This window comes from Anabrus simplex, chromosome 2 (genome assembly GCF_040414725.1).
Source record: "Anabrus simplex isolate iqAnaSimp1 chromosome 2, ASM4041472v1, whole genome shotgun sequence".
Taxonomy (NCBI): domain Eukaryota; kingdom Metazoa; phylum Arthropoda; class Insecta; order Orthoptera; family Tettigoniidae; genus Anabrus; species Anabrus simplex.
Window position 1 is genome coordinate 511,548,396 of NC_090266.1, and position 15,959 is coordinate 511,564,354.

Below are 15,959 nucleotides of genomic sequence, written 5' to 3' on the forward strand. Positions count from 1 at the left end.
ATTTTTCAGCCCCTTGGCATACATGGATCCTTTAACCTGCACTATGACCTATCTCTTTGTGGAATTATTTGTTGATGGTTTCAATGAATATACTTACGCTGCAGAACTGGCTGGCATGGCTTGGACTTTGTTGGCCACTAAGTATGGAATAATGGTACGTACAGATTTGTAATGTCTTCCATTTATGAATGGTAATAATTTTATTACAGATATTGGTTTTAATGATAGTTTTTTTTTTCATTGCAGCTCACTATTTCTGGCTATAATCATAAACAACCAGTGCTTTTAGGTATGATTCTGGATCAGATGACAAAATTTAAAGTTGACCCAACACGTTATGAAATCCTTAAAGAGAAAGTAAGTATACAGTATCCCTTATACTACTTAAATACTTGGCTTTACATTGTGCTGTTACTACCTTCAATCACTATGGTAAATGAAATTATTTATCATTTTTATATGCATGTATTTGGATACCTATATTGAATAATTTAAACATACGTGGAGGGATTAACTTTTATTTTGGTAGCACATTTGATTAAACTTTGATATAATATTGATTTGACAAAATGGATGTAAAAACGTGCATAGGTTTAAATACTTTCTGCAGAATAGCAAACTATGTGCTTCTTAGGAATCTTAACTCCCTGCCGCCCAAAAGCACCCAACTGTTCTCTTTGCCGGTCCTTAGCGCCCGAAAGCGCCTGGCTACATTATCTGCACATGTCTGCAATCTGTTTCATATTTTTTTCGGCAGGGAAGTGTTTATAACGCATTTATGAACATGCAGTACAGTCTACAAGGCTTAGGAAATAAAAGAACGGGGCTTTTTTTTAATGCTACTTATTCGGGGCGTCGACCTAAGAAGATCCTTTGCCCCTCCTTTGCACCATATGTTGTGAACCTGCGTGTATTTGGAAATGGCAGAAGTGTAAAGTGTTGAACGTGAGGAAAGGAACATTATTAAGGACGACACAAACACCCAGTCCCCAGGCCAGTGATATTAATCATTTATAATTAAAAACCCCTGACCCAGCCGGGAATCGAACCCGGGGCATCCGGGTGACAGGCAGACGCATTGCCCCTCACACCGCGGGGCCGGACAAAGAAGAACGATAATCTTTCTTGGCGTTGCCTAGGTAACGGTCTTGAACTTCCGCAAGCGCTGGTCAGCTGTTTCGTTCATAAACATGGTGGGATTGAATACTGCGGATTTTGAAACTGAGCTGAATATAGGCGAAGGAAGTGTCATAGAATCGTTGAGTAGGGGTGGAGGTAAACTTTTAGTGAGGAAATAACATTTCAACGGAGATAATTTTTGTGATAACAGTGATATAAGTGAAAACAGATATCAAGAAATCGGAGCGGCAGTTCAGGTAACACAAACATTTCGTTTCGTTACTCTGAATGATTATATGGATGTTGTTAAACGTGCCCATAATTTCGAAAGTGTATTACAAGAAATAGATTATTCTTTACGTATGTTAGGATGAGACAAACTATTCAGTGACATAGCCAGTTGCATATATATATATTGTACCAGGAAAAATAGATTTCAAAGAGCATGAGGTTGTTCTGAGGGGTGCCTAGTCCTTACGAGAAGGTACAGAGAGGGAGGATCGCAAGGCGAAATAATAGATGTTATAACTTTCTTCCATTTATTCAATCTATGAAAAGTTACCCTATTATATCGCTGATTTGTAGTGATCATAGATATTTATTGGAAAATAAACCCCATTTCCAACAACAAAATATCAAAAAAATTATGTTGATCATGTAAAATTCAACTGAATAATGTCCTTTTAAATCAGTTATGTCCATCATGAATTTCTTGGTATAAATTAATAAAGCATGTTGTAATAAGTTAATATTTCACTTCAGCGAAATCCTAAAGTCCTTTCTATTATCACTTGTGATTTAAGAGTATGTTTTCTACGTAAATTAAATAAAGTAAATTTTATGATTCCTTCTCGTGAACATCTCAAACTATTTATATTCAAATGTAGAACACTTGAAATTAAATCCGATTTTCTGGTATAAAGTTCTAAGTGTTGTCCTATTTTACTTAATTTTATTATACACTTTATGTGAATATTGCAAATTAAGAGTTTATGGTACGCTTTCACTATAAATGAAGCACTGAATTGAAATTCTAAAGTTCCAACAAGTGAGAACATACGATATTACGAGAGTACACTGTCTTCTAAAAGTCTATCTTTACTTTTAAGTATTGTAAAGCGCTAATTTTCCAAGTTAATGAAAATACTAAGTAAGTGAGCGTTTTAATTGAGTTAATGTTCTTTGTCGGAAATAACACTGTCTATAAGAGTTTTCTTGAAAGTCAGAATTATGTTTCTGAATGAAAATACACTTATATCGCCTGACATATGTCTTCTTGTTGAGCTCGAACCGTTGAATACTGCTCTGCAAGCAGCAATCTGGAACTCGCCTAACAGCAAGCACCATGATGTTCCATAGTACCATGTCTCAGGAACTGTCCCTCGTAGTACCAAGTCCACGTTCTGCGTTGATCTGCATCAAATCTCTGTCGATCTCCGTCGTCTTGAATCAGGATTTCTCATGTTAATAAAAGAGTGGCTTTAACACGAGAAAGTCCATCTGACTAGGCTACTGATAGAGTATCCTATGTTGAAACAAGCACCATTTGATTTGTGCTGTTAGAACTGATTATTACTGTTTTGGAAATACTCACCATTCACTAGATGAGAAATGTGTCAAAGCACTGTTTCTTTTTGTAAGTTGTGATAATTGGAGAATGAAAATTTCTATGCACAGTTCATCCTTACACTCACTGCACACCGTTCGTTTTGTCAGAAATAACTCTCATTCGAAGCACAATTTATCACGACTCACTTTCACAGCAAAGAAATAAATAGCTCTCTCTCGTAATATATCGTAATATTCCTTTTCACTATCACAGTTCCTTAAATACTCATGTACTCGTGTATGAATCCCATTAAGTCACGATGTCACTGAATTACGAAGTATGCGTAATGTATTACCGCATATTTACATTTCATTAGACAGTCTATTCACACAGGATGTTTCAAATGGTACAGTCTGTTACGATGATTAGCGAACAGTCTTTATGCACAAGTTAAAGTGTTTTAGGCTTTGATAATACTCAAAATAGTCAATGTGTTGCAAACCTACACTCACGATGTTCTAGGTTGAAATAGTTCAAGACCATTACAATTTAAAGTAGTCGTGCTACCTTCAAGTTTGGTAAAGTTATTCACACGAAAATTGAGATATTTGGTAAGTTCAAATATTGGCGAAATATTACAAGTCTTATGACTCCATGACTTTGATGTTGTAAACACATTAATTTCCGAAGTTCAAATGTCCCTGACGAATTGTAAGTCCAACAATTTAGAGGTTACTCACTGGTATTCACATAAACTAAGTGTCAACTTGCTGTCAAAATTTGTATAAGTATTACAATGTTCCGGCAGAACGAACACTGAGTTTGACTTCACTCGTCGCGATCAGCATGACAGGTAAGCTAGCTGTGAAGGATTTGAACTGGTCTGCTATGGTCGGAGCCTCGGCTTATATTCCATAAGGTCAAGATTACTCACCACGTCGTGGGGAGAAATGTGGTTCCTTTCTCGTTTATATCTCTTGAACACCTTGATGGAATTCATTGAGATTGACATATGTTTGCCTTCAGAACACTAGCTACACGATGAGGTATGTCTCATTTTTGTATCTTCATTGGTTAAAAATTTAGAAAATTTTCTTTCCAGTACATTCGAGAGAAAGGCATACAACACGTGGCATTGACGTCACCTGCAGGTTCGTCGCTCGTGACGTGTCCAGCTTGCCACGAGGAACTTCGTATCGAGTTCGCATAAGATGTCGGGCACATGAACACACATTACTGCCGTCCTTTTCCAAATATTCCCGCAATTTTAAAATAATGTACCTGGCTGAAATAGTTCCTTGTACTATATATATATCAATGCAGCATTCAAGCAGGCACATTCCAGTAAAATAGGTATATAATGGGAAGACACTTGCTCAGAGGAAATAAAAGCTGATATACATGGGCATCATTCCACTTCCAGAATGACATGATTATTGGTTTAGAGGGATTCAGACAGCATGAGAATGTGACTAATACAGCCTACCTCTGTGTCAAGTATCACCAGTAGGGAGGGGGGGTGGATTTTTGAACCAAGAACTTTATGACTCAATTAATAGAGGAATGGATGTGATGGTATGTTTTCTAATATTATTGAAAATTTGAGTACATTGTGATCAATAGTTTTTATTATATTTAACTTTTTCTGAAACAGTTTGCTCTGCTTCAATGTTCCTAAATAATAGGTTGAAACCTGGGGATAAGTGGAGTGAAAATGAGGATGGGAAAGGGTTAAGAGTTCTGATCTCTTATCTATGTAATACCAATCCAGACTCAATGCTACCGAGCTCGATAGCTGCAGTCGCTTAAGTGCGGCCAGTATACAGTATTCGGGAGATAGGTTTGAACCTCACTGTCGGCAGCCCTGAAGATTGTTTTCCGTGGTTTCCCATTTTCACACCAGGCAAATGCTGAGGCTGTACCTTAATTAAGGCCACAGTCGCTTCCTTCCCAGACCTAGCCCTTTCCTGTCCCATCGTCGCCATAAGACCTATCTGTGTCAGTGCAACATAAAGCCAATAGCAAAAAGAAGACTCCATGCCAAGCAACCATTCCCTAACCCGAAAGCCTGCGTGTTACAAGGTTGTCGTTTGGTCGGAACAATGAATGGTCTCGGCTGGTACACTTTCCTTCCTAGACTGGGGCCGCTATCTCACCATCACATAGGCTGAGTGGACCTCGAACCAGCCCTCAGATCCAGGTAAAATTCCTTGACCTAGCCAGGAGTTGAACCTGGGCCCTCTAGTTAAGGGGCAGGCATGCTACCCCTACACCTCAGGGCTGGCTCTGTGTACTACACCATAATATATTTTCGTGACTTTTGTACTGCTTTCTGCCGTGAATGTGGGTGATGTTGATCAGTCATGCTAAGGACAGTCAGTCATATAAGATTAAAAATGAAATTGAGATCTATCCACTGCTCAAAAAAAAAACTGTGTGTTGAAATCTGTTCCTGGTAGTTGGGGGAAAAAGAAATTTAACTTTATAATACTTCTACCAGAGTTTGGATGATTTACTGATGTTCTACCTTTTGCTGCCAATTTACATCACGCTTGGCAAGGTATTTGTGAAAATTTACTTTTCCCTACTATCACGAGGCCTCCCTGTGGGCCTCTTACCAACAACGACCTGGGGACATGTTGTAGCTATTAAAACTGTTATTAGAGAGTTATTTATATATCAACAAAGAGATACTGCTCTATTGCCAGTACGTCTTTTGAATAGTACCACATTATAACATGGGCTGAGACCGGTACATGCACTGTCAAATCAAGCATGGTAATTATTACGTGAAAACATAGTTACTTCACTGAAGGGCATGATGGAACTTAATGGTCTGTCATTATGTATGATGTCAGACTGGGAGCAGATGGTGATGCTGACGCTATTTACATCACGTGCTGTGGAAATATTCATTGCAATTTTATAATATCCAGCTTTATGTGTCCAGTCCATTTACCTGCAACAATTAAACCATTTGCCTGTAAAACAATAACTGCTGTACATGTTGAGATAATAAACTAATCTTACAACGTTACTCAGGGAACATGTTCAAAGGATATGTTTTGACTAGCTTACTTGCGCATCATCAGAACTAAAAGCCGAGTGTAAGTAACTTCAATGATAGATTTATTTTTCTAAAATCCAAACCTGACATCAAATTTGTAGTCAGCCTGATGAATTTGTAGGGGACGCAGGCACTATATTCCTCAGACCTGCCAACCCTTCCGATTTATCTGGAAACTTTCCGTTTTTTTAACTCGTCTTCCGATTTTCCGGTTTATTTTTAATTCTTCCTATTTTTTACCAATATTACCTCATGTACAGTCAATACTCTTCCCCTAGGATAAATTCTTATGCGCTTGTGTAATTTACCCAACCTCATTTTCAAGCGTTTTTATTTTATTTATTTCGCGAGTGTATCGTCCGTCGCCTTCGTGTATCGTGTTTCCTGCTCGCTACAGCAGCATGTGTGCTTTACGTACGGGTGGGTATTCGGGAGGGCAATCCTCGTACAAGCAAGAGAGGCTAGCGAGCGCCAGCGACTCCATTAATCGGGACAAAAGAATGAGTTTCTTATCGTGTGGTTCACGCACTATTAACATCGTTTCTGTGCTTGATTTCGTTGGAGTTGTATGCCACGTGTTTTTTCTAACGGTTCTGTGCTTTTCCCTGTGTCAAAATCATATTTTAATAATGTATGAGACATACCGATCTGTTTTGTATGTGGTAGTTTCGCATATTTCACTGCATTTTTGTTTATTCTTACTTCATAATTTTAATGAGTTGAATGTATTTCAGGGAATTGTGTCGGTGACAGTTTCTGGTATTTTCTCTTCATGTTATGGCCAAGAAACATAACAAACGATATCTCCAAGTGTTCAGAGATACCTATAAAATTAAATTTCCGTTCATTTTACAGTCTAATAAAGGAAACTAGAATGCAAATCACCTTGGGAGATAAATTTTATTTCGAGTTATCTGAATTTTGAGATATAGAGAATACCGTTTTTTGCTAGTTGCTTTGCATCACACCGACACAGATAGGTCTTGTGGCGGCGATGGGACAGGAAAGGCCTAGGAATGGGAAGGAAACGGCCATGGCCTTAATTAAGATATAGCCCCAGCAATTGCTTGGTGTGAAAATGGGAAAGCACAGAAAACCATCTTCAGATCTGCCGACAGTGGGGTTCGAACCCACTATCTCCCTGATGCGAGCTCACAGCTTCGCGATCCTAACTGCACGGCCAACTTGCCCTGTAGAATACCGTATTTGAGCTTGTATAGCACATACCATAATTGAATCATATGTATCTACGGGCTTTTACTGAATATGTTATGTTTAACAGCACTTAAAAATATACAAAGAAACTCTATTTTATGGCATCACTTTAATTATAACACTTATAATAGTAACATTTTAGAAGACAGGGTACAGTACATACAGTAGTGAAACAAGAAACATAGCTCCATTAACACTTTGGAAAAAAATCCGTTAGTCTCTTCTGTTTATTTGCTGGTTAACTTTTCATCCCTTCATGTTGAAACTTCTCGTCAATACCATGCAGCCAAGTTTCGTAAATGGAGCGTGTCATCAGCGACTTCTGGGCTTGCTTTCATACGTGACCAGTAATGAGTTGACATCCGAGATATGGCAAGGCTTTGATTTGCCGATCACCGAGCTCGATAGCTGCAGTCGCTTAAGTGCAGCCAGTATCCAGTAATCAGGAGATAGTGGGTTCGAGCCCCACTTTCGGCAGCCCTGAAGATGGTTTTCCGTGGTTTCCCATTTTCGCTTCAGGCAAATGCTGGGGCTGTACCTTAATTAAGGCCACGGCTGCTTCCTTCCAATTCCTAGGCGTTTCCTATCCCATCGTTGCTGTAAGATCTATCTGTGTCGGTGCGACGTAAAAAAAATAAAGAGAGAGAGAGAGATTTGCCGATCACTAGAAGTTCGAGTTTTTCGGTTCCCGTTATTAGTTTCCAGCTTGACTGTAACCCTTTCTTTACTTGTCAACTGTTACTCATAAACCACAAATGCCATATTGCACAGTTAATGTTGCACAAAATTCGAGTTACAGAGTATTTTTTGCTTCAAGGGAGGAAATGTTTGCTTCGAGAAATCAAGAAAATCATATGACTAAATTTCGAGAATAAAGAAATAAATACACGTGAAGAATAGGACAAACGGCCGGAAAATCTAAGTTAGTTCGAGATACTGAAATTTCAAGTAATGGAGGTTCGAGATATCGAGGTTCGACTGTATTATTATTCATATGTATGTGTCATAAATAAGAGTGATTAGGTACATTTTCTTGTAAACATTTTAATTATTTTTTTTCAGTTTAAGAGTTTAAATTTAATGATCAATTCACATTGTAACTGTAGATGTGTATGCCTTTTATCACTTCTACCGTGGCGCAATACGTGTGATGAAATCCAAGTATAAAAATCATCCTACTTTTTTATTTCTAAAAGTTGGCAGCTATGATTCCTACATCAGCTGGTTTGTATGTGCCTGGTCTGTGATTCATCCTTTGCCCTGTTGCATATTGTCATGAAGGCCACCATGAGCTTGATCACATCTCCATGTACAGCTGGCAGTGCATCATGCATTTACGATTGTCACATTACGAATACGTCAATAACACACAAAAGTAATTAAAACCAAAGTTTAACACGGTAATGTATACTGTATGAAATAAGTAATGTTGCCTGTATTGTTAAACTTACCTCGATAATATTTTTCCGCATACACTCTTAAGATTTTAACTTATTTACAAACTTACAAAACACCAAGAAAGATTGAAACTGGAAACAGAGGTTATTTATCAGTTTATATTCCATCCATTCATAATTTACCAACACTGTAGGCCTGTCAATTACAGAAGGGCTAGATTGTTTATATTAAAAATTTGGGAGAAAAGTACGTTATCGTACAGTACCATGTCATTAGAAAAAGCATTGCTTATGAACGTTTGCTTGGAATCGCTAACAGAGTTGCTAGTTTCACTTTTGTCAATGTCTGTGTCATAATTTGAATTTTTTTTCAGTTTCCATCAGCATCATCTCATCATCATCATCTTCAGTGCTGTCAAGTGCTTTGGAAATCCCAGTTTTCATGAACCTCTTGGAGACAATCACTTCAAATATGTTACCGTACCCCTGAACGATCCATTGACAGATCAGCTGGAGTAATGGACACTCCAACTTACCACCGGGCATATATGCATGGTTTCCGGCAGCCACCCACTCAGAATACTTTTGCCTTAAAGGGTCTCTAAATGACTTGTTCCATACCTGCCAAGTATTCCGGTTTTTCCGTAATATGCACGGATTTTGAACATCCGTGCTTGGTTTTGTTTTCTGTGGTCAAATCGGATTTTTTTTTACTTTCAATAGTAGCCTGTAATACGAGATGCAGTGTTTGAAATTCGACCAGTAAATGTATCGATAATCACATTATCGACTATTGCCATTCTTTTGTCACCTGTTCGACATTAATTGCTACCTCATTCACTGATATGTTCCCAAACAAGTAGCAGGCTGCGATTTTGAAGAAAAGAAATCTGTGGAAAGTAGCAAGCTGTGAATTTATTTTAACGGTTTTACTCCAGCCTGGTTTTTCTAATGTTATAAGTAAGTGCAAATTAATGAAATCTTACTTGGAGTGCGTCTCAGAGGAGAGATGTGTTAATTGTGATGTCCAGGAAGCCTCCAACCCACCCCAAGAAGTACGTTTACTTTTATAACCTAATGATAAGTATTGCATGCCATTTTCATTTCTGAAGTAGCTACTTGCATTCCTACTGGCCAACGTGAAGTGGCATGTGATCTCATTCCTGTCAATAATGTTAATCATAATCCGTTACCAACCCCAACACAATAGAAGTGCTCGTTCCTATATCACTGGTTTTGTCCGGGACCTATCCTAACGTCCACACGGCAAGAACCACTCTAGACCAATGGTCTTGTCCAGGTCCTATCGTAACGTCAGCACGGCAAGAACCAGTCCAGACCAATAGTGTTCCCACACGAAACTAAAGGCTTAGGGCCGCTTAAGTTGTTATTGTCTGTTTTCAAGTTTATGGCTGATGATGGTGCATACACACATCAAAACCGGTCTCATTATTAATAAAATGTTATAATTCATCTTATAACATTGTGTTGTATTGAATATGTGGACCCCACTATTTTGTTCCCATTATATTCTCGGTTCAGTATGGATTTAATATGAAGTTCTTAAACTTGAATGAAGCAGCCAACCAGGCAAAAGTTACAGCCACCGAGCTCGATAGCTGCAGTCGCTTAAGTGCGGCCAGTATCCAGTAATCGGGAGATAGTGGGTTCGAACCCCACTGTCGGCAGCCCTGAAGATGGTTTTCCATGGTTTCCCATTTTCACACCAGGCAAATGCTGGGGCTGTACCTTAATTAAGGCCACGGCCGCTTCCTTCCCATTCCTGGCCTTTCCCATCCCATCGTCGCCATAAGACCTATCTGTGTCGGTGCGACGTAAAGCAAATAGCAAAAAAAAAAAATTAAAAATAAAAATAAAAGTTACAGCCCATCAATATTTGGGTTTAAAGATAAAAACTGGAAAAATAGGCAAAGACATTAAGTTCATTAAACAATTTATAAAATTAAATCTTACCCCAATTTTTTAAAAAGTGCACTAAAACAAAATTTCAATACGGATAAAATTGAAGTTTATTATTTTAAGTGATTTGTTTATAAGGCATTTATGAACATGCAGTACAATCTACAAGGCTTGTGAAATAAAAGAAGAGCGATTATCTGTCTTGACATTGCCTAGGTAACGGTCTTGAACTTCTGCGAGCGTGGGTCAGCTTTTTCATTCGTAAACATGGCGGGATTGATTACCGTGGACATTAAAAATGAGCTGAATATAGGGGAAGAGAGTGACACAGAATCGTCTGGTAGGGGTGGAGGTGAATTTTTAGTGAGTGAGATACATATCAACGAAGTCTGGCTACATGGTTAGTATGCTGGCCTTTGATCAGAGGGTTCCCGGGTTCGATTCCCAGCAGGGTTGGGAATTTTAACCTTAATTGGTTAATTTTGCTGGCACAGGGGCTGGGTATGTGTGTCGTCTTCATCATCATTTCATCCTCATCACGACGCGCAGGTCCTATGGGTGTCAAATCTGGAGACTTGCATCTGGCGAGCCGAACTTGTCTTCGGACACTCCCAGCACTAAAAGCCATACGCCATTTCCATTTCATATCAACGAAGAAAATTTTAGTGATAAACAGTGATTTAAGTGAAAACGAATATCGCGAAATCGGATCTGATGGCGATACGGCGGCAATTCAGGTAACGCAAACATTTCATTTCGTTACTCCGAATGATTATATGGATGATGTTGAACCTGTCCATAATTCGGAAAGAGTATTACGAGCAACAGATTGTTTTTACGTATGTCAGGAGACGACAAAATATTCAGTGACATAGCCTATTGCATATATATCAATGCAATATTCAAACAGGCACATTCTGGTAAAATAGATACAGAGTGGGAAGACACTTGCCCAGATGAAATTAAATCTTATATGCATGGGCATCATTCCACTTCCAAAATCATGTGATCATCGGTTTGGAGGGATTCAGACAAAATGAGAATGTGACAAATGCAGCCTACCTCTGTGTTGAGTATCACCAGTAGGGGGGAGGGGGTTGAACCAACAACCTTATGACTCTGTAAATAGAGAAATGGATGTGATTGTGTATTTTCTAATATTATTGAAAATTTGAATTCATTTTGATCAATAGTTTTTATTATATTTAACTTTTTATGAAACAATGCACTCTGTTTCAGATGTTCCTAAATAATAGGTTGAAAGCTGGGGATAAGCAGAGTGAAAATGTTGGCAGGAAAGGGTTAATAGGCCTATTTTTCACCTTGAGGAGATGTTCTATATCCTTACAGTTGCATAGAGAACATCTTCAGTAGATTTTTGTGGGGTAAAGCCGTCACAAAATGGGGATAATAGGTAGTGACGATGCATGTGTTCATATTAGTGTTCATTTTTTTCCAATGCAACAATGTTTCCATATTTAACTTTTTACTAACTTATTTAGTGTTAAGAATTTCATTATGGTCCGTATTGAATTGAAATTTACAATGTTGAATCAGGATAAAGGGTTTCCACCTGTTGAATACAAATACCCTTTGTCCTTACTCAACATTGTATATTTTACTAACTTAATATTTTAGCTTCTTACTTCCTTGAGAGCCAACTTCTATCCTGGTAGTAAAGTCATCCCAGTTCGAACCCCACTGTTGGCAGCCCTGTAGATGGTTTTCCATGCTTTCCCATTTTCACACCAGACAAATGCTGGGGCTATACCTTAATTAAGGCCATGGCCGCTTCCTTCCCAACCCGAGCTCTTTCCCATCCCATCGTCGCAATAAGACCTATCTGTGTCGGTGTGAAGTAAAGCAACTTGTAAAAAAAAAAAAAGTTTTAAATTATAAACTCATCACAGCAAGTTTCCTTTTCTTCTTGGATTGGTCATTTTACAGTCACCTTCTTGTTCCACCATTCATGTGCTCATTCTTCAATGTCTACCTCATTAAGAAAGATATAAATCAATAGATCAAATGTAAAATTTGAATAAAATAAGATATAGGAAATTAATCTAATTGTCATCGGAAAGATTTCTTCCAGTTATGGATTACATTTGAATTGTAGACAAAGTGCTGTAACATTTAGTGTGTAGATTTGAGACAAACTGCAGTTTTAGAAATGATTACAGATGTTCGTTTGTTTGTTCTTTTGTTTGTTTATTTATAATCCACCTCATAACCACCCCTAGTAGGAATTTGAAATGATCGGTCTCCTAAGGTGCTATTCATAGTCATGTTTAGTCCAGGCTAAAGCCGTACCAACGATGGACTAAGAGCAGACAAACTTTTTTCTTATTCATAGACAGCTTTTCCCGTTAGTCCGAGGATGATCCAGCTTTAGACCGGACTAACTTCAGTCTCGTTTGTCATCTTTCACTTTTTCGTAGCTTACGAATTCTTCCTTCAACAGAATGAATACTCCCCCTCATACCATTCCTATCCTGTCTCTACAATAAACACTCCTGTTCCATGAGAAAATCTTTGCATCCATTATATCATTTCTCAGCCATGATTCAACTCGTATTATAGTATCTGGTAAGTAATATATCTATTACATAAGTCTTTTCCTTTCTTTACAATACAGTGGAACCTCGATTCTCCGTTTTTGGAGGGACCGTGGGAAGAAAACATAGTACACGGGAAAACCAAAAATCCGGAAACGAATGAGCCATCAACAATTTGGCCAAACATTACAAAAATGAAATATGTATACTTATAATCTTATAAACGCCCCTAAATCAAACCAAACTACAGTTCCAATGGGCCTTCCGCCTACCAAGCGACCGCCCACGGTCCGAAGGCCTGAAGATTAAGAGGTGACGCATGATCAGTGTGACGAATCCTCTCGGCCGTTATTCGTGGCTCTCTAGGCCGGGGTCGCCATCTCACCATTAAATAGCTCCTCAGTTAAAGGTAATCGTAGAACGCATGAACCTGGAACCAGCCCTCATATCCAGGTAAAAATGCCTGGTCTGGCCAGTAATCGAACCCGGGCCCTCCGGGTGAGAGGCAGGCGAGTTAAACCACGGGGCTGGCTTCAAACATTAATTACCGGCACCTACGCAACTTAAAAATATCGAAACTTTACATTCAGTTTTACCGGGGAAACTTCGTCAAATTCCTTTGAAAACTTCTTTCAGTTCAGCAACTTTGATCAGCCAAACTCAGTGAAAAATCTAATACCCATAACGCCAAGCCAAACAACAATCGAACAAGTAGTTTATAATTCTCTAATCTAATAAATTAAAGTACATTAGGTACAAAAGTGCCCAACCTGTTGGGAAATCCTTTTTTATTTTTATTTTTGATCTCCCATTGTAATTTGGTCACCAGTATACTGTTCCTAGCCAGTTTATGGAAATCTTGTACCACATAAATTGGGCCTACCGTACATCGACTTTTATAGGTTATGTTTAACTCGAGAATATGGTTTTGAATTTAAGTATCGATCCTCAAGTTCTCGAATGCATTATATTCAATTCTGCCCGTCACTATTACAATCAAATTAGAAAGAGAAAAAATAGCATTAACACTTCGAAATTACGATTATTCGTGACCTTGAGCTCAGCTGGAAAGCGCACTCGCTGTAAAAGTTGGTGCGAGTGCGAAATGATACAAAGTTTTTAAATGGACGGTAACGTGCGCTGGTTTTTATAACATTTTAACACAAAAACGTGAAATTCCTAGTCTTACATTAGGACAAAAACAGTAATAGGCAATCACAAAACCTCCCATGGCTTTATGTATGTAAGGTACAACATCTGTTCTGGTCTCGATAACATAATCGTATACGATAATATTAAAATGCTAAATTTGTGTTACTTAAGAAGGAGCAGTTTCGATTCCTGCCTGAAAGCCCAGTGACTATACAGTGCCCTGAGGGAAATGCCGATAACTTGTTCAGCGATGCACTCGAAAAAAGTAAAAAATAAACATCTTAACCCTGGATGTAATATAGACGTTTTGCAAGTACGAACATTTGACGAAACTCATTCCGTCTTCAGATAGAGCTGTCGAAATGCGCTCTGTCTCCTTCCAGTTGTGGGCACACTCTACTTTATGATTTCCGAGGATTCTCTAAATAATACCACCCGAATGCGATGCTAAGATGATCCCTTATGCAAGTTCACTGCCGATCACTTTTCCAGTACAGTACTTCCTCAAATTACCACAATGACGGGACGTCAACATCAAGATCCGTAAGTATGCCATAGCCGTCCTTTTGTAAGATAGGGTTTCATGAAAAAACGTGTGATCGAGGATTTAGCGTTGATGGGACTGAAATTTCTGGATGGTTGATCCGGGAAATCGCTTCTTCGAGGAACGGATAATGCGGGATTTTTACAACGTGATTTAATTAGAATGCTCACGGGACCACGTAATTTGAACAAATAATACGGGAAAACGTACTTTCCGGGAATGTATAATCGAGGTTCTACTTTACTGCTACAGTTCAACACTAACATTTTTATGTCATCCATACTTGACTTTCAGATATCTGTACCCTTATCACCACTCCCTAATCCACCCTGTTTCCCTGAATGTACCCCCCTATAACCCTTCTAATCAAACTTCCTAACTTATACGTACCACTGCGGTTCAAGTGAAGGCCATCTGAGTGTAGATCCATATCTCCTACCCACCCATTAGATTCGACAAATTTCACATCCAGTTTCCCACATACCCATTCCATAGTTCTGTTTAAATCCCCAGTTACCCTCCGGTCAATATCCTTCCTACACAGTGTTCTACTGATAACAACCTCTTCCATGCTGCTGTAACCAGATCCCACACATCCCCAGCTATGTTAGTACCTATTCCAGCTTGCCTTACATTATTGGTACCAACATGGAAAATTACCACCTCCTCCTTACTCCCCTTCCTCCCTTCTGTTTACCTCAACATCTGCCTTAACCTAATTCATGGTTTCTTTTCCTCCACACACTTTCACCATATGCCTGACAGTTGAGTTACTCATGGCCAGAGCTACAACCCCACCCTCCGCATTTGATCCTCTCGTCTCCTTGTCTCCCTCAACTTCCCTGTTGCCTGCAGAACCCACTTCCGCCTCCCCTTTCTCACTCTCAGTACCGTGTTCCACCTCCCACTTCCTATCCTCTACTCTACATTTCCCTTTCCTGCTAGTCCCTTTCCCCTTGCCCCTCTCCTCCTCTGTAACACTTCCCTGATCTCCATCTTCCGTCTGCTCATCTACCCGCAGTGACTTGTACATATTCCTCACCGATACCTCTCTTGGGCCCACGGCCTGAGGAAATATACCCTTAGCCCTAGTTTTGCTTGACCTTGAAAAATTAGCCCACCTGTATTCCATGTCTTCTTCCCTTCTTTCCCCTCCCGTTTGCCTATCTACTGCACCCTGTATATTGATTGAGCATGACCAGTCTTCATTCCTGTCTTCTGTTACAAGTATAATATTCCCCAAACTTGCCATCTCTTCCCTCATCTTCCATATTTCCCACTCACATCCACGGTCCTTACACCTTCCTCTCCCAGCCATTGTTTTAAAGAAACATGAAATAATGTGGAAATATCAACTGAAATAAAATAGTGTATTCTATAAATAGTATAATAATGTATATGTCATGGGAAGAAATAATGTATACTACACAATGATTTCACA

General features: G+C 38.9%; 1 protein-coding gene across 1 annotated transcript in view; it reads left to right on the forward strand.

The window, feature by feature from the left end:
• Window positions 1-15,959, forward strand: part of Ide (Insulin degrading metalloproteinase) — a 644,148-nt gene that overhangs the window by 360,015 nt on the left and 268,174 nt on the right. Inside the window, exons 13-14 of the mRNA XM_067140877.2 lie at window positions 10-154; window positions 247-357. Coding sequence (XP_066996978.2) covers window positions 10-154; window positions 247-357 — 256 coding nt within the window. The remainder of the gene's footprint in view (window positions 1-9; window positions 155-246; window positions 358-15,959) is intronic.